Here is a 27,673-nt window from a genome sequence, read left to right as displayed (position 1 = left end):
AAAACTCATTTGATCCTCACAATAACACTGTACAATTGCTGAAGCATTAGCTAATGAGGATGTCAGTGCTTAGATAAAGCAACGTATGTGTTGTTAAAGCAAGTCTCAACTCTCTTCTGTCCACTATACCTTTACGATAAACAGTCATATATATATCTTGTATCTTAATTCTGTCAATAATAAAATTACAAATATCTTCAGTAGTAAGATATTTACTTGTTAACCAAATCCATCTATCTTAAAATGGCCAATGTCATAAATAATAAGAGTACTTTCCCTGGCATAAATTTGTTTAGAAATATCACCCTCTTTTGAATATGATTCTGAAAATCATCTTATTGGCATGGTTTTTAAATTATAAAATATTATGGGGGAGAGAAGCTCATAAATTTTCTAATCTAAAGTAATGTTGATTTTTTAAAATTATTTTCTAAGACTGTCAATAAACAAACCTGAACTCAATGTACTGTTACAGAGTGCAATGGATTTAAAGTTCTATTCATACCTGTTAAGACTAGCCTTCCCACTTCACTCTCAAACTCCCAAATAGTAATCATGGCCCTCCCAGTAGCCACTCTAAACTTCTCGCCATTGCCCAAACGTGACTGGCTCTTTTACACTATAGGGCCTTTGAAAATTATATTTCACCTAGAGTTTCCCTCTCCCTCACTCTGCCTCGAACTCTTTTATTCATAAAAGACTCAGCTCAAATATCATTCCATTTTTGAAGCTAAGTTATTTATTCCCCGAGAGCTCCCATAACACTATCATTTACTTAACATGCTGACGAAAAGCCTCTCCTTCATTAGTCTGTGAGGTGCTTGATTGCTTAAGGACAGGAACATTCCTTATTGATCTTTCTATCTCTAGTTTCAAGTACAACAGGAGTATGTAGTAGGTGCCAAAAATTTTTTTTGAATGACTGAATGATTTCCATACTAACTGATGTCTCCAAGAGTACCATGTCAGTACCTCACACCAATACTCTGGCAGTACTCTCACAATAGGTTCCCTGAACCCACCCAAGAGCCAAGAGTTCCAATAAATTCTGGACCTCACTGCCATGTTAATCACTGGCTAACATTATGGCATGAACTGCTTAAAAAGTAATAGCTTCCGTTTGTCTGTAGATAAAATTTCAAAACCTCCAGCCTAGAATTCATAGACCTCTACAATCTGCCTCCAATCTACCATGTACATCTTAACTTCAGTTTCAAGCCTGCCCTCATCCATCCTACTCTCTGTCCTCATTTTCACCTCAGTCCACATGAATCCTGCCAATTCTTCAAAGCTCAGCACAAGTCTCACATTGTCCGTGAATTAGCCTGGTGATACTCCAGAAAAATATCTAATATAGATGTAACTAGCACTAATACCTTGTGCTTTTCATTCAACACCTGTATTACCTCAAATTTTCCTTCTTCAGCTGAAAAAAGAAAAACAAAAGAACATCATGTGAATGATGAAACATGCAAAAATACCCAGTATACTTTGCAATCAGCTGTATACAGTCTAGTGAGGTGGAATAAGATAACTGTAATTTAAAAAAATTAAACCTGAGAATCAGTAAAAGTAAATATAAAGGAGAATTCAGCCCTTCTATAGATATACCATTCTTTTTAATATAAATCGCATGATGATTTATGTAATTATAAATAGAGGAACACTCATTTGAAAATCAGCTCTATCCGAGAGAGAAGAGCAAAGAATGTCCTGGGGCCCAGAGAGGTACATTATTTTGAGGGATGTAAATTTTCATAGGCTCAGAAACTAGTTTTCTTTCTCTGATTTTTATGCTCAGTAAGAAATATTTAGGATTAATAATTTAGTTTTTCAGCTACCTGCAAAGATATCTATTCCCCAGCATAAATTAAAGAATTGGTATTTTGGTTTATAATCAATATCTTTTTACTTTGGTTAAGAGTCTCTTCCCTGGAGCCCAGTCAATTTCAGCTAAGTTCAATAAACATTTAGTAAGCCTTTACTATGTTCCAGACCCTTTCCTAGACCTAAAAATGAGTACAAGGTCAAAACTGGTTCAAAAAAATGGTGAGTATAAAAGTGAAGCCACGTACAAAGTATTATGAAAAGGCAAAGGAACAAAGACAGTTTCACATGATATACAAGCAAAAGATTTAAAAGAGGAACAAGAACTGAAACAGTAAAGCAGGACAGAGTAGAAAGACATTATAGGCAAAGTGAGCAGAAGGAAAAAAACAAATATGAAAAAGCAAGATGTGAGTAGTGTATACAGTTTATAGGCATAAACCTATGTTGTATAAAGAAGGAAGGAAGGAAGTAATAATGAATTTAAAAATCTAGGAAAGCAGGCATGGATTGGATAATGAAAGGCACTACAAGCCGTGATGAAGAGACTGATTTTTTTCCTGTAGGAAATGGGGAGTCTTGGAAGCATTTTAGCAGTGGCATGTCCAGATAAGTGTTTTAGACCGATAATGGTGGTGGTGAAGTTCGCTTTACTACATGTTTATAGAGTGCCAAGCTTTAACTCGGCAATTAAAAAAAGAAAACCATGTGCCATATTGTGAAGCAATTATACTCCAATAAAAATGTTAAAAAAAAAAAAAAGAAAACCTTTCTTTGCCTGAGGTGTAGTGAGTAAATCTCACTATGTTCAATAAGCACAATTCAAAAATATAGCACAGAAAAGGGCAAACAGTGATAAAACGTCGTCATTTAGTGTTAACTACCAAAGTAACTGTCATCTTTATAAGCACTATAATATATTAGACAAAAATAAAATCTTTCTCAATATTACTAGTCATCAGGGAAATGGAAATCAAAATCACAACAAGATGCCACTTCATACCCACTGAGATGACTATAATTGAAAAAGAGAGATAATAATTGTTTACTAGGATGTGGAAAAACTGGAACTCATACATTGCTAAATGGGAATGTGAAATAGTGCAGCCACTTTGGAGAACAATCTTGCAGTTCCTCCAAAGGTAAACATAGTTACCATATGACCTAGCAATTCTACTCCTAGGTATACATCCAAGAGAACTGAAAATATATGCCCACCCTAAAACTTGTACACAAATGTTCAGAGCAGCATTATTTTTAATAGCCAAAAAAGTGCAAACCACTCAAATGTCCATCAACAGACGAATGGCTAAACAAAATGTGGTATATCCACATTACTTGCCAATAAAAAGAAATGAAGTACTGACACATGCTACAACATGGATGAACCTTAAAAACATGCTAAGTGAAAGAAGCCAGTCACAATGGACCACATATTGATACTTGAAATACCAAGAATAGGCAACTCTATAAGGAAAAAAAGTAGATTAATAGTTGCCTAGAGCTGGGAGGAGCTGGGAAGTTGGATGATGACAGCTATGGGGTACAAGTTTTCTTTTCAGGGTAATAAAAATGTTCAAAATTTGATTGTAGTGATAACTGCACAACTCTGTAAACATACTGAAAGCCACTGAATTGTACATTTTAAATGGGTGAATTGGTATATTAATTATATTTCAATAAAGTTATTTTTAAAAAATTAATCTTTACTGATATTTTCAAAATCCTTATTTCCTCTTTCTTATGGAGCCCAATAATATTCTTCTCAGTATAGTAGTAATATGACACTACAGTGCTACAAAAGTATCAGTAGGCAATCTTCTACTGGCAATTTTTTCTAGAAAAGCTTATCTTTCAACAGTTCAGCAAAAAACAATTTATTTCTATGACATCCAAACAATAAGAGAACAGAAGCTTTGACCCATCTGACACAAAGGGTGATTTAGTCTTTCAACAACCTGAACATCTAAGAAGTTTTTCGGTCAGTTTCATCTTCTGTATATATTAATCTTATCACTATCATAAAAATTACCAGTAATCATATTTTAGACTTTAAACACTTAGAAGCAGAATGAGGAAAAAGGTGGCTACATTTCAACTAAAAAGAACTGGCTCTAATCTACGCCATGTAATAACCATATGGTCTCAGGCAAATATTTAACTTCTCTGAGCATCTTTTAAATCTACAAATAGGGAATAATACTAGTTCCACCAGCCTCTCAAGGTTTTGGTGAAGATCAAATGATATTCACTAACAGACTCTAAAACTGTTCATCAGTGTAAAGTGAACTAGTTAATCTGGGACACTAGGTATATAGTATGACATCAAATGTTAGTAACTTAAAGTAGAGTTTCAGACAAATCAAAGTCAAAAAGGCAAATGAAAAAGAAACAGGGTTTCCCTGGTGGTGCAGTGAAAAAAAGAAAGAAAAAGAAACAAAAGAAAGAAAAGAAAAAGAAACAAACAAAAGAAAAAAAGAAAGAAAAAGAAACAAAAGAAAAAAAGAAAGAAAAAGAAACAAAATGTTAACATATTCAAACTCTTGGAATGTAGGGAACATTTTACTTTATGATACATGAAAATATGAGTATGAGAAATAAATTTTTTTTTTTTTTTTTGCGGTACGCGGGCCTCTCACTGCTGTGGCCTCTCCCGTTGCGGAGCAGCAGGCTCCGGACGCGCAGGCTCAGTGGCCATGGCTCACGGGCCCAGCCGCTCCGCGGCATGTGGGACCCTCCCGGACTGGGGCACGAACCCGCGTCCCCTGCATCGGCAGGCGGACTCTCAACCACTAGGCCACCAGGGAAGCCCGAGAAAGAAATTTTATATGAAATATTTAAAACCACATTTCCTTAGAACTTTTGGAATACATGGCCACAAAGTGATGAATTATCTATTGTTATAATCATGAGTAAGTTATAATTGCTGACAATTCTAATGTCGATGCTTAGGTAAAACTCCAATTTTCACTTGCTTGTAACCACATTCCTATGAGTCCAGGAGTCAGATGAGGTAAACACAAAGCTAAGGATGCTGAAAAATAGAAGAAAATAGTACACAGAAAATTCACTTGTAAGAAGAAAAGTAGACATATTTGCATGTATACACAAATAAACATGTATTTGTACAAAAACTAAGTGGATTCAAAGTGATCTGCTATGTTAATGCACTGGTCTGAATACTAGCCCAAGTTTGTTTTCCATCCTCTTATTTTATTTTTTCACCCCTGGGTTCTCCAATATTATGGGAAAAATTCACACAGGTGTGCTACTTCACTTTACTGCAAATATCTGCCTCCAACATCAGCTGGGATCTCATGGTTATTTGGAAACTCATTTTTGTCTTTAGTCTTTTCCTTCTTGTACCTTCTATGGTAGATATAAGCATTTAACATTTTTTTTCTCTAGGCCTCTGCCCTAGCACCTCCAAGCCACAACTTTACTGGTTAAGAAACCAGAGGTCTTAGAATGTGTTTCCTTCAACCTCCCTTACAATTTACCTCTAGTAGCACCCATCTTCTATGCATTCATCAGAATAGTAAATAACAACATGATTCATCATTTATTGAGTATTTGCCATGTGCCAAACACTGTGCTGAGTACTTTATATACAATAATTAATTTAGATCCCACAATAACCTTACAAGATAAGCATCTTTGGTCACATTTTTTACAATGACAAAAGTGAATTTCAGGGGAACTAAGTAACTTGTCCAAGGTTTGTAGCTAATTACTCACTGAAAACAGATTTAAATCCAGCTCTGCCTATCACTATGTCACCCTGCCTCTCAAAAGTATTCTAATGCCTATCCTAAGACCTCCACTTCTGCACAGGGATACTAAATTCATAACTTATTTTCACTACTGTATCTTTCTTTCTTTCCTAACCCAGTACTGAGAAAAGGTACCTATATTGCTATATTTAAGTGGTGTTGGGAAAACTGGACAGCCACAAGCAAAAGAATAAATCTTATACCATACACAAAATTAACTCAAAATGAATTAAAAACTTGAACAGAAGACCTGAAATCATAACACTCCTAGAAGAAAACATAGGCAGTAAACTCCTTGAGATAGGTCTTGGAGATAAATTTTGAATCTGAGAGCAAAAGTAAAATCAACAAAAGCAAAAATAAATAAGTGGGACTATATCATACTAAAAAGCTTTTGCACAACAAAGGAAACCATCAACAAAATGAAAAGGCAACCTACTGAATGGGAGAAAAAATTTGCAAATCACATATTTGATAAGGGGTTAATATCCAAAATATATAAAGATTTCATATAAACTCAATAGCAAAAATGCAAACAATCTGATTAAAAAATGAGCAGAGCATCTGAATAGACATTTTTTCCAAAGAAGACATTCAGATGGCCAACAGGTACATGAAAAGATGCTCAAAATCACTAATCATCAAGAAAATGCAAATCAAAACCACAATGAGATATCACCTCACACCTGTTAGGATGGCTATCATCAAAAAGACAAGAGATAACAAATGTTGGTGAGGATGTAGAGAAAAGGGAACCCTTGTGCATTGTTGGTGGGATTGTAAAATGGTGCAGCCACTGTGGAAAACAGTATGGAGGTTGCTCAAAAAATTAAAAATAGAACTACCGTAAGGTCCAGCAATTTTACTTCTACATATTTATCTGAAGAAAATGAAAACACTAATTCAAAAAGATACGTATATCTGTATTCCCATGTTCACTGCAGCATTATTTACAATAGCCAAGATTTGGAAACAACCTAATTGTCCAACATTGATGGATGAATTGATACAGAAAATGTGGCATATATACACACAATGGAATATTATTCAGTCATAAAAAAGAGTGAAATCTTGCCATGTGCAACATGGATGGACCTCGAGGGCACTATGCTACATGAAATAAGACAGACAGATAAAAACAAATACTGTATGAGCTTTCTTATATGTGGAATCTAAGAAAAAAAAGCAAAATAAGAAAGCAAATAAATAAAAACCCAAGCTCATATATACAGAGAACAGACTAGGGGTTTCCAGACGTGGTGGGTGGGGGATGGGGGAAATGGGTAAACTCTTTTTTTAGTTTAAATAAATTGCTTAATTTTTACAATTAATAAAATAAATACATAAAAATAAATTGTGATACTTGGATTAAAAACATGACTCATGTAATTTATATGTTTTCATTTAAAAATGGATTTTTAATAAAAGCAGATATATATTTCTATATTGGTTACATTAATAAAATTCCTTAACAAAATGTAAATAGATAATTTAGATCTTAAAGCTATGTGGGGCTGAAAGATTAACTGACTTCCATTGAGCTTCCAGTAAAAACACAAAATATCAGATTACGCTGGTAACAAGCTATCATCTCCCACTTTCTGTTCTTCTACAGAGTGGAAAAGAAAGATGAAGTTCTTGCCTCTTCAATTTTTCAGTAATTTCTCACTTTTTCGGAGATTCATTCCTTCAGAGGTAGAAAGTGGTTTAGCAACATATGCAGACACAGCTAATATTTTAAAGAAATGTGTCCTCCCTTTAATGGTCCTGACAAACATACACCCTAACTGCCTTCAGTGAGTTTTCTCACATGACTTTTAACAAAACTTCATCAGCCTAAGTCTTCAATAGCTTCGATTTATTGTGCTGCTTACATATGTAAGTTTACTTCCCTACATCCACATAGCAGCAAACCCTTTTTCTTCAGCTGTTAAGAACTAACTTCAATAGTTTAAGCACCATGCTAACACACCAGAGTCTGTCTTGTGGAATATTTTCTCTCCAGCACCTATACAGAGAGTATAGGGAAATTTTATTAAAATTTAAAACCCTGGAAGGGTTACATGAATCTGTTGTTTTGAATACCATGAAGTATATCAAAATCCAGAGCCCATAGTATCTTTAAGCTTTAATATAAGATCAGTTTGTTTTACAATATTAGGTTTGAAAATATTTTAAAGCAGTTTTCAAAACATTTTTCTCATCTCTTTTGATTCAAAGTAAGCCAAATAATGATCATAAATAATTTGTGTATTTTAAGTTTTACATATATAACATCTTTTTATATAACTAAACCTGTACCTTTAAAGACTGAGTTTTCTTTCATTCAGATTAGAACGTAGCTACCTAAATTCCAAAAGGATGTTAGTTATATCTACAGCTCATAAACAGCTTGTCAATCACTGATACAATGCAAAAACTCCATGCATATTTATTGCTGCATTCATTTTTAAACAAATATTGCAAAATATTACACACAGTGTGAGCAACGTCACCTAAATGCTAAAACACCCTGTAAATATCAATTCTTAATGGTAGGTTCCTTGTCTATCATTAAAATAAATATCAGCTTCTTGTCCACTTTCAATTTTGCTGAACGCCATCATATAAATTAGCTATAATGATACAAAATACCCTATATTTTTTCTATCATTTCTCAAGTTTTTTCCATCCCCTAAATACTCATAATTTATTTGAAAATTAAATATAAGAACTATTTACAGACCTCCATCCATCTTTCTGGAGATAGCTGAAGGCTCCATCGACAACACTTGCAAAGAACTGCCCTCCCGTGATGAAGAGGGTATTAATGGTGACTAATCGACCTCTTAAATTGGGGGGTGAGACCTCAGCGATGTACACTGGCACTGTCATAGAAGCAATGCCTATAAAGGAACAATAAAAAGTAAACATTAGACATTTATCCAAGATTTCTGTTGTCATAGATATTAAGACAGATTAAGACATACACACACATATACGGGCTTAGTTTTCTACTTCAAACAAAGGTTTACCACATATTTAAAGATTCTGTTTATAAGTAGTGACTACTGCAGATAAGATGTGCGATACCAATCTCTGAGTATCATTTTTCATATTATCACTTGAAAGCCTACAAACGAAAGTACCCCTAGAGATCTCAGATAACTTTAGAATGCATGTCAGTATGCTTTATAACTTTTTGAAAACTAAAAATAGGAAAATGCTCTCTAGATAGAATATAATTATTGAAATATTGTTGGTCCATATGGAAATGTAATCAGACAATGGTGAGAATAAAAAATTATCCCAAAATACATATTAACTATTCAAAGTCATCATTTCCAGTAGACACACCAAAACTCGTAATTGGTTTACTAATTAGATGTCTATACATTAAATCACCTTACTCAACTGGCTAGATGTACATTTCAGAAACAGCTTACAATGGATAGTAACTTGGGAATTTACAGTCTTCAAAAACAGATGATCTTAACCATAAAATAGATGGTTTTGTGGATAACGTGTATTTGGTTATATATGCTTTAAACTTTTTTCTATATAAAATTAATACAGCATAATCTATGGTGGCAATTCTCAAACTTCACGGATCACTAGAATCACGTGTGTGTCTTTTTTAAAAAATGAAGATGCTACAGATTCAATGCAATTCCTATCAAACTACCAATGGCATTTTTCTCAGAACTAGAACAAAGAAAATTCACAATTTGTATGGAAACACAAAAGACCCCAAATGGCCAAAGTAATCTTGAGAAAGAAAAACGGAGCTGGTGGATTCAGGCTCCCTGACTTCAGACTATACTACAAAGCTACAGTAATCAAGGCAGTATGGTACTGGCACAAAAACAGAAATATAGATCAATGGAACAAGATAGAAAGTCCAGAGATAAACCCACGCACATATGGTCATCTTATCTTTGATAAAGGAGGCAAGAGTATAAAATGGAGAAAAGACAGCCTCTTCAATAAGTGGTGCTGGGAAAACTGGACAGCTACATGTAAAAGAATGAAATTAGAACACTCCTTAACACCATACACAAAAGTAAACTCGAAATGGATTAAAGACCTAAATGTAAGGCCAGACACTATAAAACTCTTAGAGGAAAACATAGACAGAACACTCTATGACATAAATCATAGCAAGATCCTTTTTGACCCACCTCCTAGAGAAATGGAAATAAAAACGAAAATAAACAAATGGGACCTAATGAAACTTAAAAGCTTTTGCACAGCAAAGGAAACTGTAAACAAGATGAAATGACAACCCTCAGAATGGGAGAAAATATTTGCAAATGAAGCAAGTAACAAAGGGTTAATCTCCAAAATATACAAGCAGCTCATGCAGCTCAATATCAAAAAAACAAACACCCCAATCCAAAAATGGGCAGAAGACCTAAATAGGCATTTCTCCAAAGAAGACATAGAGATTGCCAACAAACACATAAAAGGATGCTCAACATCACTAATCATTAGAGAAATGCCAATCAAAACTACAATGAGGTATCACCTCACACCAGTCAGAATGGCCATCATCAAAAACTCTACAAACAATAAATGCTGGAGAGGGTGTGGCGAAAAGGGAACCCTTTTGCACTGTTGGTGGGAATGTAAATTGATACAGCCACTATGGAGAACAGTATGCAGGTTCCTTAAAAAACTAAAAATAGAACTAGCATACGACCCAGCAATCGCACTACCGGGCATATGCCCTGAGAAAATCATAACTGAAAAAGAGTCATTTAGCATAATGTTCATTGCAGCACTATTTACAATAGTGGAAGCAACCTAAGTGTCCATCGACAGATGAATGGATAAAGAAGATGTGGCACATATATAAAATGGAATATTACTCAGCAATAAAAAGAAATGAAATTGAGTTATTTGTAGTGAGGTGGATGGACCTAGAGACTGTTATACAGAATGAAGTAAGTCAGAAAGAGAAAACAAATACCATATGCTAACACATATATATGGAATCTAAAAAAAAAATCGTTCTGAAGAAGCTAGGGGCAGAACAGGAATAAAGACATAGACGTAGAGAATGGACTTGAGGACATGGGGAGAGGGAAGGGTAAGCTGGGAGGAAGAGAGAGAGTAGCATGGACATATATGCACTACAAATTATATAGAAATGTAAAATAGATCGCTAGTGGGAAGCAGCTGAATAGCACAGGGAGATCAACTCGGTGCTTTGCGTCCACCTAGATGGGTGGGATAGGGAGGGTTGGAGGGAGGGAGACGCAAGAGGGAGGAGATATGGGGATATATGTATACGGATAGCTGATTCACTTTGTTATGCAGCAGAAAGTAACACACCATTGTAAAGCAATTATACTCCAATAAAGATGTTTTAAAAATAAATAAGTAAATAAATAAATAAAAATAAAATGCAGATGCATTCACCTCACCCACCCAAATCTATTAAGTAGAAAACTACAGAGGTGGGAGATGAGCCTGTCTTTTAAAAATCCTACAAGTGATCCTGATGCTCACCACATATTTAAAAAACTACAGTTCTATGGTATACAACTTTGAGCCAATCCTAAATTATTTCTTAAGAGAAAATCTTTGCCCTGCTGGCCATATCTAGCTCACTTCCCAGTGGCACTTCCAATTTCCAGATATGTCTGGTTATTTAACATAAATCTAACATCTAATCAACAGTCAGCAAAAGCATAGTGAAAAAAAGGATTATCTAAAGTAATTAAATCTTTTTATATTTGTAGATACTATAAACAGATACCCAGTTTAAGCAAGAACATCAATGGGTTGCATAATAGACCCATGTAAAATTGTTTTTAATGAATTGATCTTTACGATGTCAAAAAATAGCCTGTTGCTGGGCTTCCCTGGTGGCGCAGTGGTTGAGAGTCCGCCTGCTGATGCAGGGGACGCGGGTTCGTGCCCCGGTCCGGGAAGATCCCACATGCCATGGAGCGGCTGGGTCCGTGAGCCACGGCCGCTGAGCCTGCGCGTCCGGAGCCTGTGCTCCACAATGCGAGAGGCCACAACAGTGAGAGGCCTGCGTACCGCAAAAAATAATAATAATAAAATAAAATTTAAAAATAGCCTGCTGCTATTGAAGGTATCAGCACTAAGAAATCCTGTGGCTGTGTTTTCTGTACAAGGGCTGAAAAGTTGCCATTTACCATTTACCACATTCCGACAAAGGAGAAACTCCTCTCTAGTCTCAGCAGCTGCAATAGTTGTGTTTCTCAATAACTGACTTCTGTTTGTTTATGGGCACTATAAATCACATAGCCATCTTTTATCTCCCTTTTTATGTAGAAGTTAGAGAGGCACACCTCTACCAAGTGTTTTGGACTCCATGGTATTTATTCTGTGAACTAAATTCCTTCCTGATGCCACAATCATCTCCAATTTCATCTATTTTAAATATTTTTTTGCTATATATTTGTTTGCTTTGTTCAAAGGTAGAACAAATAAACAGATCAAGAAGATTTATTTAAATAGTACATATATCTACTACTGGAATATTCACTGTATTGTTGTAAAACTACTGGTAAGCATTTATTGAGTTTGCACACAAGTCAGACCATTAAGTCTCAGAACTATATACTCTGTATTTTCTACCAATGTTATTTGCTACTGTAGTGCTTGTCGGTATATGGTGATGGTGAAAAAAATCATATGATTTTATGTTTCATAAAATAATAAGCAAATATTAGTAGACAAACTATGAATAGTCGTTATAAATGAATCATCACCTAAACTGCTGAAAGTTTCCATCTGACTGCTAATCAATTTAATAGCACAGACTACTCTAAATCGACTTTTATTTAACTTGGAAAGAGGAAACATTAGCTGCGAATGTTGACCTGTTAACTGTATATTCTTTTTAGTTCTTTTATGATTAGAACATCTCAATGAACTTTCAAAATCAGGTAACAGTAACTGATTAGATTTCTTTTTCTGCTTTGGTCTGGCTGTAATTCAGCTGCTCTCTTTAGCCAGAGATTTTTACTCAGCCACCTAGCAGGGGACTTGAGCATGGGAAATCAGCACGGTAGTTTTAGGCAGCACAAGCTTTTCACAAAGCCCTTAGATTTCACTTGATAGCAAACGCAGAGATGTCCTCAGGCCCTTATAAATGTTGATTATTAAAAATAAATACCAGAACATTGAAAAGTAAATGGCAAATGGAAAAGACTAAAAAACTATAAAAACTCACTGGATTTAGAGTTGGAAAGAATCCCAAAAGATCTGTCCAAGTGCTCACACTGACTTAATGCTGTTACAACTGCCTACATCCCATTAGATATTACAGATGGACTGATTATTTTATTTAATCGTCAGAACATCCCTATAAAGGACATATAATTATCCCCACTTTACAGAGAAGGACCTTACCCCAGGTCATACAGGTAAGTAGAAACAGAATTTGAATCAAAGATTCCAGAACTGAATTTTGAAAGCACTATGAGTACAGTGACTGTCCCACAGAGGTGGGTAGGCTCCGGAAACAGTGGGTTTAAATTCCAGCCTTGCCACTTACCATCTGGCTAAGTCTGGACAACTTATTTAACCTTTCTGGGTCTCTAGTTCATTTATAAATTGGAAGAATAAAAGTAACTCCTTCATAGGAGTTGAGATGATTCAATAAGTTAGTAGAGTGAAAGAACTTAAAATTGTGCCTAGCACACAGAAAATAATCAATAATGTCAGCAGTTATTTTTATTATTACAATACCTCTACTTATGAGTATGCCAACTTTTTTGATTCAGTGTGACCTTGTTAGGTGCTGGGATTATCAAGATGAGAAGTAAACAAAAACACTGCCCCTGCTATAAAGGAAGCCACATACAGCCCTACTCACAAAACCATGAAATCAAATAATTTCAAAATACCATGGTAAGGGACACAGTGCAGCTACACATTGGTTTCTATTTTGAGGTGCTGACAATGATTAAGTGGTAGCTAGGAAGGACTGGGAAGACAATTCTGCAAAGAAGAGCACGGGCTTAAAAAATATGAAATCAATTTTCTCAGGGGTAAATAGAGTGTGAAGCAGAATATGTATGGAGATGAGAGACAGACAAAGCCCAAATCATGGAAGAAGTATCCTTTAATGAGCAAGTGCTCAACTAATACTTGATCTGAGCCGGGCACTGTGCTAACCACGAGGGATGAAGTGCTACAGGAGAGAGCACTTCATCCCTCGTGGAGCTTAGGATCTATTGTGCAAAATATGTGGGAACAAGTAATTCGATTTCAAGAGCAATGGGTCTCACCAAAGGGACTGGGCCCAGCCTGAGGAGTCAGAGAAACCTTGGATGAGGAGGTTGGGGGGCAGGGTGGAGGGTGAGGAGGGTGAAAGATACTTTAGACAACCAGACCAGCTTAGACAAAGGCCTTGAGGCAGGAAGAAATGCATCCTGTTGAGGAAGGGACTATTTTTAGAGACATAAGCAGAGACCAACCAGAGTATACAGGATCTTAGAGGCCATTATTAAGGGCTTGGTACTCAGAAACCTTTGAACAGTGTAAAGGAGGAAAAGGCATGATCAGATTCATGTTTTTAAAGGATCCTTCTGGTTGGAGTATGGAAAACGGATTGCTGGGGAACAAGGAGTTCAGTGGCAGCAGTAGATATGGAGTAAAATGGAGAGACTCTAGAAGTATGTATTCAGTATCGAGGCTGAAGAGAACGTGAATGGAACTGTGAAGGAGAGGAAAAATTTGAGGATGACGTTCAGATGTCCGGAATAAGCAACTAGAAGCACGATAGATACTTTGCATGAAGATATTAGAGGAGAAGCAAATTTGTGTGGAAGATAGTAAGGTCAAGTTTTAGACAGGCTGAGTCAGAGGTGCTCTGTGAAATATACAAGTAGAGAATAAGTAGAACACTCCACAAGTACGCTGGGAATATAGATTATTTACATGTAAATGTTCCCAGCCTCCTCTTTTCTCCTACCCAAATAGGAGCCTTTGCCAAACTAACTAACCTTTCCTTCCTCTCTCATCCTCAAGCGAGAATCTGGTGTTTGTCGCCTAGTTCTGGGGCTGTTATAATGCTAGGCAAAAAAGGATGAAGAAAACATGGGCCAAAGATCTGGTTTGTGAGAAGTTCAAATGAAAACAGACTGCAGGGAGTTGTGAGTGAGAGTTTCAGGCTCAGTATGGAAAAATGGGAGCCCATAACACAGGGACTGACTGAGGTTGGAGTGGGGGCGGGAGTGGATAAAAGATTTTTTGAAATATTGCTGAATTATAACCTCCATGCTATTATATTCTTCGAGACTCAAGTAAGGAGTAGTATTACTATTTAATTACTTTTAGTTGCTGGACTGTATTTCTTTAAATGCAATTCCAAACTGAGACTGGACTGGGCCCAGTGGAGTCTGGGAGTTATACAAATACCTGGAGCTCAAAAGATGGTTCTGTGTGGATGGTACATATAGCGGAAACCATGGGAAGGATGAGATTTCCCAGAAATGGAACCCGAGAAGAATGCCTAGAACTGAGTCCTGAAAAATTCCAATATTTAAGAAGGAAGAAAGAAAAGAAGTGACCAGCAAGCATCTACCTTACCCTTGAATACTACATTATTTTCTACAATCTTTTTATGTTACCATTTTGTATTTCATGTAAGGTCATCCTTTCAGTAGGTAGGTGGGACAGGTATCATTCACTATCCCCTTAGGAAAGGTAAAGAACCCCAGCCTCAGAGGCAGACAATAAGAAGGTTTCATAAAGTCCCATAGCAAGTTAACATCAAAGTGGATCTCATAGACTCACATCCCCTAATCTTTGTAATGTGTCACTGGAAGATGGACTGCCATGCCTCTGTTTCAAATGTGACCCTTTGGAAATTTCTCAGGAACATTTTATTTTTGGCCCTATTACCTTAGTAAGCACGTATGAACTTCGAAGGGCAGAAGAGTCTGATCTCTTCCCTGCTCCTACTACCTGCTATGTGACTTACTGCCAGCAGGTGTCATGTTAAAGAGCTCAGATGAATTAGTAAGAAAAATGAGAACTGAATGTGATTTACTGTATAATTTCAAGCTAGACAAGTTTAAAGTCTCCTTTCATAAAACTGCCTTATGAAAACGGAGAACTATAAAAGAATGCCAATGATCAGGAAGAGTAGTAGAAGGCTTCATGTTCACTACTCACATTTGTCCAATATGCAAATGTTAAGCACAGGCCCTGTTAACTCACTTTGCTGTCAATAAAACCACCTGGCAAGTCATCATTTGTGGATTTCTAAACATGATGTCTACTCTGGAAAAACCTTCAACATTAAGGCTATGTCACCCCAAAATCTCCTTTCCACTTTGGGGAAACAACAAAGCTCACTATTCTTATGAAGGACAGTTAAGTAATATTGTATGAGATCCTGCAAATTAAGCATAAGTGCTTCACAAATGGATGTAATTAATGCTATTTAAAGTTTAGGAGTATTCTATAAAGCGTTTTTGATTTCTGCCCTATTCAAATCACTAATTAAATAAAATAAATATCTCATAAAGAAAGAACAAATTCTTAATTATCCATACGAAACTCATGAATTGAAATTAACATAAAGAATGTAGTGGTACAAGTTCTTGTTAATAGCTTATTAGAGTAAATACAACCACAAAAACCTGTGTTGGTATTGTTTCTGAATATTTTTTAAAAGTTTGATTTCTAAGAAAATAAAGAGGTCTACATCAATGAAAACTCATTATCATGTTTAGCTTGAGGCGCCTCACCAGAACACTGGTGAGGTACTACAGCGCAACCCAATTCAACCATTCTCATACTGCCAAGCTGATTCACCATAAATGGCGCCATACTGATTCACCATAAATGGCACAAAATGCTCTTGAGCTCAAAAGTTGGCTTTCAGAATCTGCTGGAAGCCCTTTTAAAGCCCTGAGTCAGAAGTATAAATAATTTCATAACCAAATAGCATTAGAAAATCCTGTTGCGATGGGTAAATTCCCATGAATCACAGCAGCCTCTCAGCATGATAAGCCAGGCAGCAACAAATTAGCTTCTTAGAAGCACATGAAGCTACCTTTTAATAATAATGCTTCTTGAACAAGAATGATTATGAGGTCCTAAATTCATTTTGTAAATTATTGCTCTATGATCTCTAAAGAAAAAATTTAAATAAAAATAATCTGTCCAAACAAACAGTATCCCTCACTGTAGTTGTTTCAGTTCGGCTGTCCTGCCCAGGACTGGTATGTCTGCATTCTTCTAAATAATCAAGTATCTACATTTACCAGATTATTAACACCTTAGAATCCAGTTTTTGTTTTTGTTTCTTTTCTGAAAAATAAGGCTTAAGGCACAAAAAAACTGCTGGGCAACTTCAAAGAGCAGTAAGCCGCAAAGTGATGAAAATATATACAACACCAAGTGCCTGTAACAGAAGAGCCAGGTTATGAGAAAGATTCTATCTATGGGGATAACTACCAAAGTTCATGTTCTACAGCATTAAAAACCTCCTAACGAGGCATTACAAACATATCACGATCATTTCAACTCAGTAAAGTCTCTCACAACCTAAATGCCCCCTTCCTTTTTTATTACTTGAGAATATTCTATTGATCTGCCAATGCCCTTTTTTACTGGTAACATCTCAGTAGAGCCTGTATCACATTGTTTCTCAAAGCAGGACTACAAGCCCTTTAATGGAATGTTCGTATCTCATGTACCTTCTGAACTATAATTGGTCTACGTGTCAAGCACAGACCTGGGCTTAACGGTTGTCGCTTAATACTATGGGATACATACACAAAACCATATCCTTTTAAGTTAGTCTTAATAGATTGGTTTTATACTAAATATATTATTTATTAGGGAAAATTTGGAACTACAAGTAAGAAGTAAGGTAATTAAAAATCCCCTTTAAGCACACCATCCGTAGATAACCACTATTAAAATTTGGTTATAACTTGCAGTGTTTTTTCCATAAGTCTTTAAAGGTAACTTTAACCCATTATACTGCAAATATTTTCATTCTAACTATTCTTTTCCATTAAGGAGTTTCAAACTTCTTACATAAGCTAGGCAGGTACCATAAATATAGAAGCTGACTGAGCATAAGATATAAGGTAGAAAGCTGCTTACATAACAACTAAGGTACAATACACTATAGGCCAATGAAAACAGCCAAACAAAACACATCCCTGTGTAGCCATATACAACACTCTTGATACTGGTTTAGCACCCTTATAGTACAAAATCATTTTAAGTAACAGTATAACATTCCAGCATTCAGGTAAGGTGAAAAAAGAAGTGTTCCTGGAACACATAGATGTAACCAAGGAAGGAAAATAACAGAGAAGGAAAACATTTCTTTATGGAGAGAGAGAGCAAATATAGAAATTACTAGATATGTAAGAAATTTCTTACAATAGAGTTTCGAGGTTATAAGAGAAAGACAGCTGTACGAAATGCTGCAAAAGCAGAAGCAGTATGCTTTTACACCTGACAAATGGAATGCACAAAGGTTAATAAGAAATCAATACCTTTTCATCAAGGCAGTGAATTTAGCAGACAGCAACGTAAGTGGTGCTTTGTCATATTTAGCTCTAAGTGACATCTAAGGACAACAACAATGTGGACCTAAACGGGAGCTAAAAGTCTGTGAATCGCTGTAGGAACAGATAAAATACTTAAGAAATATATACAGAGTAAGATAAGCTCAGGGCTAGAAGTTACCTATAGAAATATTCATCCAATAGATATAAAGGGTTGAGGAGTAAAATAGAAGGAACTATTAAAGAAAATATTAAAGTAGCAAAATAATAAATGAACACACCCTTCAAAAACTGTTTAAGCTGTTCTTCAATATGGGGTTGGGCCTTGGGCCTTACCTAAAATGCAGGAAGAGAGCCAGGTGGAGGGAATTGGTTTAAGTAAAAAGACAACAGAATAGAATTAAACAGGGAAATGGGTAGGGTACAGAAGGGTTCCAAGAATGCTAAAAATTTAATAGCAGAATATATAAATAATTACATAAGTAAACACCATATTGGAGGCAGTAAATAATAGAGATAAATACGTGTGAAATTTGAACCAGTGTGGAACATCAATTTGAGATGTTCTCCAAGAACGGAAAGCAGAAGTTCCAGTTCAAGATGGCAACCTAAGAAGACTCTGAACTCACCTCTTCTCACAGACACACCAAATCTACAGCTATTTATGGAACAATTTCCTCTGAAAAAAAACCTAAACACTGGCAGAGCAACTGCTTCACATCAGGCAAATGAGAGGCAAACTACATCCAGCACTCCAACTTTTAAGATGGGCACCTGAGAGATGAGCCCCCAAAACATCTAGCTTTGAAGACCAGCAGGACTCATACCCATGAGACCAACGAGGCTGGGATGAACTGAGGAATGGCTCCTAAAGGGCCAGTGCACAGACGCATCCACCCAGGTCCCAGTGGAGAAGCGGCCCTTTGAAAAGTGACCAGACTTTTTACGAAAGAGACTCATTTTCGACTTTTAAATAAAGTGTTGGTCTGAGGGGCAGGGGCCTCCTGGGATACTCTATGGATATGCGGGCTGGTGGGCGCCATTGTCCTGCTCTCTCTCTGCCTTGCTAAACCTGGCAGGCACCATCTCCCCACCACAACACTTCATCTTCCCTTTCCCCCGGGTGCCATCTTTATGCTCCAGCCAGTGGGTGCCATCTTGCACACTGTCATCTGCCTTGCTAAACCCAGTGGTACCATCTTTTTCTTTATTCTTTTTCTTTTGTTTCTTTTATTTTCCATTGTTTTCCTTTCCTCAGCAGGTGCCATCTTTGTACTCCCCCTCTGCCATGCTCCAGAGCTCCAGTATTTCCCAGAGGGAAACTTCTACACGTATCTGGAGCCTGTTTTCACCCATGACCTGTTTTTTGCAGCTGCCACCCAGGGGATGCCCCTTGATTTCCTGAAGCTCCTGGCTCTGGAGGACAGTGGGGTTTTGTCCCTTGGTCCCCTGGGATTGTAACAATTGGAGAGACAGTTCTTGGCAGGCGGCCACTCTCAGTGCCCTGCACAGATAGCAGGCTAAAACACACCCTAATCTTTCTCAGAAATAAGCCTATCTGCCTGTCCAGGAGCTTTGGCCTGAGGGGCTGGTTTCTGGTTTGGCACACTTATAGGGCCTACAGAGGGGCTGTTAGTGAACAAAGGCTGGTGAATGCAATCTTTGCACTCTCCTTCTCTCTCACTCCAGCTCATCAGCATCTTACAGAAAGGAGCTTATGCACTAGTCCGACACCCTGATTTTTGTGGCTGCAGCCAGGGAACAAACACATCTATGACACCTGGCTCTGGTGGCCAGTGGGGCTTAGCTCACAGGTCCCACAGGACTGTAACCAACATAGAAAGAGTTCTTAAACAGCTACCACCCCCAGGGCACAGGAAGAGGCAACAGACTCAAGAGCTCATCTTTCTGTTAAAGAGGACTATTACCGTGCCACCACAGCAGCAACATGAGGGGTAGGCTTCTAATTAAACACACATCTAAGGTCTGACTGTAAACCTTTCCTGAGACCTTGGAGGGAGGTACTAACTTCACATTCTCCCTCTGCAGCACACCAGAGTACCAGAATCTCTCCAAGGGGAGCTCTTATACATATCTGGTTCCCCTGTTTTTATGACTGGTGCCTTGGTTTTTATGGCTGCTGCCTACGAGATACCCCTTGATCACCTGGTTCTGGTGGCCAGGAGGGCTTATGTTCCTAGGTCCCACAGGACTGAAACAATCAGAAAGACAGGACTTGGCAGGCTACCACCCCAGAGCACAACACAGATAGCAGACTAAAACACACCGCTAGTCTTTCTGTGAAAGAAGCCTCCTTGCTAGTCATGGAGGTTCAGCCATAGGGGCAGGCTTCAGCCTTGGCACACAACTAGAAGCTATGGAGGTATGCTCAGGGATAGCAGAATGGGGAACAACATTTTTGTACTCTATCTCTGCCTCACTAAGCTCATCAATATCTCCCAGAAAGGAGTTAGTACACTTGTCTGAAGCCCTGATTTTTGTGACTGCTACCCAGGTGACACTGCCAGATCACCCTCAGAGAGCCCTCAGAGCTTAAACTTGCAGACCCACATTACTATATATTTGCACTCTTTAAAAGCCATGGCCTGAGCATCTGCCTCCCAATCAACCTGAATCTAGATGCTGATTGAGATCTTCCCCTTTGGGACACTGACTGGTCTTGGCACACCCTCAATTACCAGGAGCTACTAAAAATAAAATAGGCTGCTTGGACAATCACAAAGGTTTGAAAAACAACCAAGAGCTACAGCAGGGGTGAATGATAAATAAGGTTCATCTCCTATACAAGGACAAATACTGTATTCAAGACTGAGAGAGGTAGTTGCTTCATTTATTTATTTATTTATTTTGTGGTACACGGGCCTCTCACTGTTGTGGCCTCTCCCGTTGCGGAGCACAGGCTCCAGACGTGCAGGCTCAGCAGCCATGGCTCATGGGCCCAGCCACTCAGCGGCATGTGGGATCTTCCCGGACTGGGGCACGAACCCATGTCCCCTGCATCGGCAGGTGGACTCTCAACCACTGCGCCACCAGGGAAGCTGTAGTTGCTTCATTTGATACACAGAAACCAACACAGAGAGTGAAGCAAAAAAAAAAAAAAGAAAAGAAATAAGAAAAGAAAGAAACTGAGTAATATGTTTCCAGAGAGAGAATAACATAAAACCTCATAAAAAAAAGAAAAAAAAAACCTTAATGAAATGGACATAAGTAATTGACCTGATAAAGAGTTAAAAAGTAATGATCACAAAATTGCTCACCTAACTTGGGAAAACAATGGATGAACACAGTGAGAATTTCAACAAAGACAGAAAACATCAGAAAGTACCAAACAGAACTAACAGATGAGGAAAACAATAGCTGAACTGAAAAATACACTAGAGGGGTTCAACAGCAGACTGGATGAAGTAGAATGAATCAGCGAGTTGGAAGATAGAGCAATGGAACTCACCCAGACAGAGCAGAAAAATGAGGGAAGAATTTTTTTAAATGAAATTAAAGGACTTACAAGACAACATCACGTGAACTAACATTCACATTATAGGAGTCCCAGAAGGAGAGGAGAGAAAGGAGCAGAAAACTTCATTGAACAAATAATGCCTGAAAACCTTCCTAACTTCACGAAAAAAAGACAACCAGATTCAGAAAGCTCAGAGACTACCAAATAAGATGAACCAAAAGAGACACAAAACACAGCATGTTATAATTAAAAATGTTAAAAGTTAAAGACAAGAAGAGAATCTTAAAAGCAGCAAGAGAAAAACAATTTGTTACATGTAAGAGAAACTCCATAAGACTATCAGCAGATTTTTCAGCAGAAACTTTGCAGGCCAGAAGGGAGTGGCATGATATATCCAAAGTGATGAAAGAGAAAAACTTCCAACGAAGAATTCTCAAACTGCCAAAGTTATCATTCATAATTGAAGGAGAGATAGTTTTCCAGATAAGCAAAAGCTAAAAGAAGTTCATCACCAATAAATTGGCCTTACAAGAAATGTTAAAAAGGCCTTTTTAAGCTGAAAAGAAAGGGTGCTAATTAGTTAACAAGAAACATATGAAAGTATGAGTCTCACTAGTAAAGGTAACTATACAGTAAAGGTAGCATATTTATCACCTATGAAACGAATATAAAGGTTAAAAAACAAAAGTAGTAAAATAACTGTAACTACAATAATTAGTAAGGGATACAAAATATAGAGATGTAAAATGTGACATCAAAAATAAAATGTGTGAGGGAGAGTAAAAATGCAGAGCTTTAGAATGCATTAAAAGTTCAGTTGTCATCCACATAAAATAGACTGTTCTAAATATAAATAGTTATATGTAAGGCTCATGGTAACCACCAAGCAAAAACCTGTAGCTGATACACAAAAGATAATGAGAAAGGAATCTAAGCATCCCCCTAAGGAAAGTCATCAAACCACAAAGAAAGAGAACAAAAGAAGAAAAAAGAAACAGGAAGTACAAAACAGCCAAAACAATTTAGAAAATGGAAATAAGTACACCTATCAATAATTACTTTAAATGGAAATGGACTACAGTTTCCAATGAAAAGACACAGAGTGACTGAATGGATTAAAAAAAAAAAGCAAGATTCATACCTATACTGCCTATAAGAGACTCACTTCAGATGTAAGGACAGACATAGATTAGAATTGAAAGGATGGTAAAAGACATTCCATGAAAATGGAAACCAAAAGAAATCTGGGGTAACTATACTTGTATCACACAAAAAATATTTTAAAACAAAGACTGTAATAAAAGATAAAGAAGGACATTAAATATTGATAAAGTGGTCATTTCAACAAGAGAATATCATATTTGTAAATATTTATGCACCCAAAAAAGGAGCAACTAAACATATAAAGCGATATTCACACACCTAAAGGAAGTAATAGACAGTAGCACAATACTGGAGGAATTTAATAACCCACTTACATCCAGAAAGAAAATCATTAAGACTATATTGGCCTTAAAGGATACCTTGGACTACATGGCCTAGTCCAAGGTATACAGATACATACAGAACATTCCAGAAAAAGGAAACAAAATTCACATTTTTCTCAAGTGCAAATGAAACATTCTCCATGACATATCATATGTAAGGCCACAAACAAATCTAAACAAATTTAAGGAGACTGAAATCATATCAAGTACTTTTACAACCAAAGTGGTATGAAACTACTAATCAAATACGAAAGGAAAATGAAAGAGTCACAAATATGTAGAGACTGAACAACATACTAATAAACAACCAACGGGTTAACAAAGAAATCGAAAGTGAACTAAAAAAATACCTGTAACAAAGAAAAATAAAAATATAACATACCAAAACTTATGGGATTCAGCAAAAGCATTTCTAAGAGGGAATTTCAGAGTAATAAATGCCTACTTCAAAAAACAAGAAAAATTTTAAATAAACAATCTAGCCTTACACCTAATGGAACTAGGAAAAGAATAAACACAGCCCAAAGAGAGTAGATGGAAGGAAATAACAAAGATCAGAGATCAGAAATAGAAGACAACAGAAAAAAATCAATGAAACCAACAGCTGAGTCTTTAAAAAGATAAACAAAATTGACAAACCTTTAGCTAGACTAAGCAAGAAAAATATATTTTTTTTAGTTTTTATTCAAATAAATAAAATCAGAAATAAAAGAAAAAACCTTTCACCTGATACCACAGAAATGAAACAGATCATAAGAAACCACACAAAATTATATGCCAATAAACTGTACAACACAGAAGAATTTGGTAAATTCCTAGAAACATACAATCTTCTAAGACTGGATCATGCAGAAATAGAAAATGTGAAGAGACAGATTACTGGTAATGAGATTGAATCAGTAATTTAAAAACTCCCTACAAAGACCATAGCCAGATGGCTTCACTGGTGAATTCTACCAAACATGAAAGAATTAATACCTGTCCTTCTCAAACTCTTACAAAAACAGAAGAGAAAGGAACACTTCAAATTCATTTTACAAGCCCAGTATTACCCTGACACCAAAACAATGTAAAAATACTACAAAAAGTATATACATAAGTATATATATGTAATAAGTACATACAATAAACATGTATTAGTAAAATACATATGTACACTGAAATCAGAGGCTAATATCCCTGAAAAACATAGAGGCAAAAAACCTCCACAAAACATTAGCAAGCCAAATTCAACAATACATTAAAAGGATCAGGGACTTCCCTGGTGGCGCAGTGGTTAAGAATCCACCTGCCAATGCAGGGGACATGGGTTTGAGCCCTGGTTTAGGAAAATCCCACATGCCGTGGAGCAACTAAGCCCACGTGCCACAACTGCTGAGCCTGTGCTCTGGAGCCCATGAGCCACAACTACTGAAGCCCGCGTGTCACAGTACTGAAGCCTATGTGCCTAGAGCCTGTGCTCTGCACAAGAGAAGCCACTGCAATGAGAAGCCTGTGCACTGCAACGAAGAGTAGCCCCTGCTCGTCACAACTAGAGAAAGCCTGCACACAGCAACGAAGACCCAATGCAGCCAAAAATAAATGAATAAAAATAAATAAATTTATATATTTAAAAAAAAGGAACATACATCATGATCAAGTGGGATTTATCCCAGGGATGCAAAGATGGTTCAATATCCACAAATCAACATGATATACCATATTAACAAAATGAAGGATACAAATCATATAATCATCTCAAAACGTGCAGAAAGCTTTTGATAAAATTCAAGAGCCATTAATGATAAAAATTCCCTCCAAACTGAACATAGAGGAAACGTACCTCAACATAATAAAGACCATATATGACAAGCCCACAAAATACATACTTAATAATAAAAGGCTGACAGCTTTTAATCTAAGATCGGGGGCGTTCCCTGGTGGCCTATTGGTTAGGATTCCAGGCTTTCACTGCCGTGGCCTGGGTTCAATCCCTGGTTGAGGAACTGAGATCCCATAAGCTGCACAGCACAGCGAAAAAAAAAAAAAATCTAAGATCAGGAACAAGACAAGGATGCTCCCTCTCTCCACTTTCATTCAAAATAGTATTGGAATTCCTAGCCACAGCAATTAGGCAAAAGAAGTAAAAAATTAAAAATAAAATAAAAAATAAAAGGCATCCAAATTGGAAAGCAACAAGTAAAGCAGTCACTATTTGTAAATGACACAGTACGATATATAAAAAATCCTTAAAAGACTCCACCAAGAAAACTGTGAACTAATAAATGAATTCAGTAAAACTGCAGTATACAAAATCAATATACAGAAATCTGTTGCATTTCTATAGATTAATAATGAATTATCAGAAAGACAATTAAGAAAACAATCTCATTTAAAATTGCATCAAAAAGAATAAAATACCTAAGAATAAATTTAACCTGGGAGGTGAAAGAGCTCTACACTGATAAATATAAAGTACTGATGAAATAAAATGAAGATGATGCAAATAAATGGAAAGATATTCTGTGCTCATGGACTGGAAGGATGAATATGTTTTTAGAGAATTATAGTTGATTTACAATATTGTGTAAGTTTCAGGTGTACAGCAAAGTGATTCAGTTATATATATATATTTTCAGATTATTTTCCATTATACATTATCACAAGAAATTCAATATAGTTCCCTATGCTACACAATAAATCATTGCTGCTTATCTATTTTAAGTATACTAGTTTAATATCTGTTAACCCCATACTGCTAATTTACCTGCCTCCCTCCCTTACCTCTTTGATAACCATAAGTTTGTTTTCTATGTTTGTGAGTCAGTTTTTGTTTTCTACATAGATTCATTTGTATTATTCTTTATATCCCACATATAAGTGATAATCATATATTATTTGTTTTCTCTAACAACTACACTTAGTATGATATTTGTTAAGTCTATCCACGTTGCTGCAGATGGCAATATTCCAGTCTTTTTATGGCTGCGTAATATTCCACTACATATATGTGTGTGTATACATATATATCCATTTATCACTCCTTCTTAAACCAATTGTCTGTTGATGGGCACTTGGGTTGTTTCCATGTACTGGCTATTGTAAATAGTGCTGCTATGAACATTGGAGTGCATCTACCTTTTAGAGTTATAGATTTCTCCAATATATGCCCAGGACCATGTGGTAATACTGTTTTTAGGTTTTTAAGGAATCTCCATACTGTTCTCCATAGTGGCTGTACCAATTTACATCCCCACTAACAGTGCACGAGGGGTTCCATTTTTTCAGCATCATCTCCACCATTTATTATTTGTAGACATTTTGATGATAGCCTTCTGGTTCTACAGTGATACCTCACTGTGGTTTTGACTTGAATTTCTCTAATAATTAGTAATGTTGACATCTTTTCATGTGCCTGTTGGCCATCTGTATGTCTTCTTTGGAAAAAATTACTACTGAGATCCTCTGCCTGTATTTTAATAGGATTGATTCTTTTTTTGATATTGAGTTGTATGAGTTTATTTTGAATATTAACCCTTTGTCAGTTGCATCATTTGCAAATATTTTCTCCCATTTCATACTTTGTCTTTTTTTGTTTTGTTGATTGTATCCTTCACTGTGAAAAAGCTTTTCATTTAATTAGTTCCCATTTGTTTATTTTTGCCTTTATTTATTTTGCCTTGGGAGAGTTATCCAAGAAAATACTGCTATGATTTATGTGCCAGGAGTTTCTGTCTCTGTTCTCTTCTAGGTGTTTTATGGTGTCATGTCTTATATTTAGGTCTTTGAAACTTTTTGAGTTTATTTTTGTATATGGTGTGAGTGTTCTAATTTCATTAAAGCACTCATAGCTGTCCAGGTTTCCCAACACCACTTGCTGAAGATACTGTCTTTTCTCCATTGTATATTCTTGCCTTCTTTGCCGTAGATTAACTGACTGTAGGTGTGTGGGTTTATTTCTGGGATCTATATTCTGTTTCACCGATCTGTATGTCTGTTTTTGTGCCAATACCATGCTGTTTTGATTATTGTAGCCTTGTAGTATTGTCTGAAGTCTGGAAGAGTTATACCTCCTGCTTTGTGCTTTTTCCTAAGGATTGCTTTGGCAATTCTGGATCTTTTGTGGTTCCACATAAATTTTAAGAATACTTGTTTAGTTCTGTGAAAAATGTAATGTGTATTTTCACAGGGATCACATAAAACTGTAGATTGCTTTGGGTAGTATGTCCATTTTAACAATGTTAATTCTTCCAATCAAAAATATCTTTCCATTTCTTTGAATCATCTTCAATTTCCTTTAACAATGTTTTAGGGACTTCCCTGTTAGTGCAGTCAGGAGTCCACCCGCCAATGCAGGGGACATGGGTTCAATCCCTGCTTTGGGAAGATCCCACATGCCACAGAGCAACTAAGCCTGTGCACCACAACTACTGAGCCTGCGCTCTAGAGCCCTTGAGCCACAACTACTGAGCCCAAGCACCACAACTACTGAGTCCACGTGCTGCAACTACTGAAGCCCACACATCTATAACCCATGCTCCACAACAAGAGAAGCCACCACAATGAGAAGCCTGTGCACCACAACGAAGAGTAGCCCCCACGCGCTGCAACTACAGAAAGCCTGTG

The 27,673-nt window shown here is 36.7% G+C and overlaps 1 protein-coding gene across 1 annotated transcript in view; it reads right to left on the bottom strand.

Annotated features, from left to right (window-relative positions):
- The window catches only part of SLC2A13 (solute carrier family 2 member 13), a 427,342-nt gene that overhangs the window by 336,699 nt on the left and 62,970 nt on the right, over positions 1-27,673 (bottom strand). The window contains exon 2 of the mRNA XM_079938390.1: positions 8,326-8,485. Coding sequence (XP_079794516.1) covers positions 8,326-8,485 — 160 coding nt within the window. The remainder of the gene's footprint in view (positions 1-8,325; positions 8,486-27,673) is intronic.

This window comes from Stenella coeruleoalba, assembly GCF_951394435.1.
Source record: "Stenella coeruleoalba genome assembly, chromosome: 11".
Classification (NCBI taxonomy): Eukaryota; Metazoa; Chordata; class Mammalia; order Artiodactyla; family Delphinidae; genus Stenella; species Stenella coeruleoalba.
This window is presented reverse-complemented; position numbering and strand designations above follow the sequence as displayed.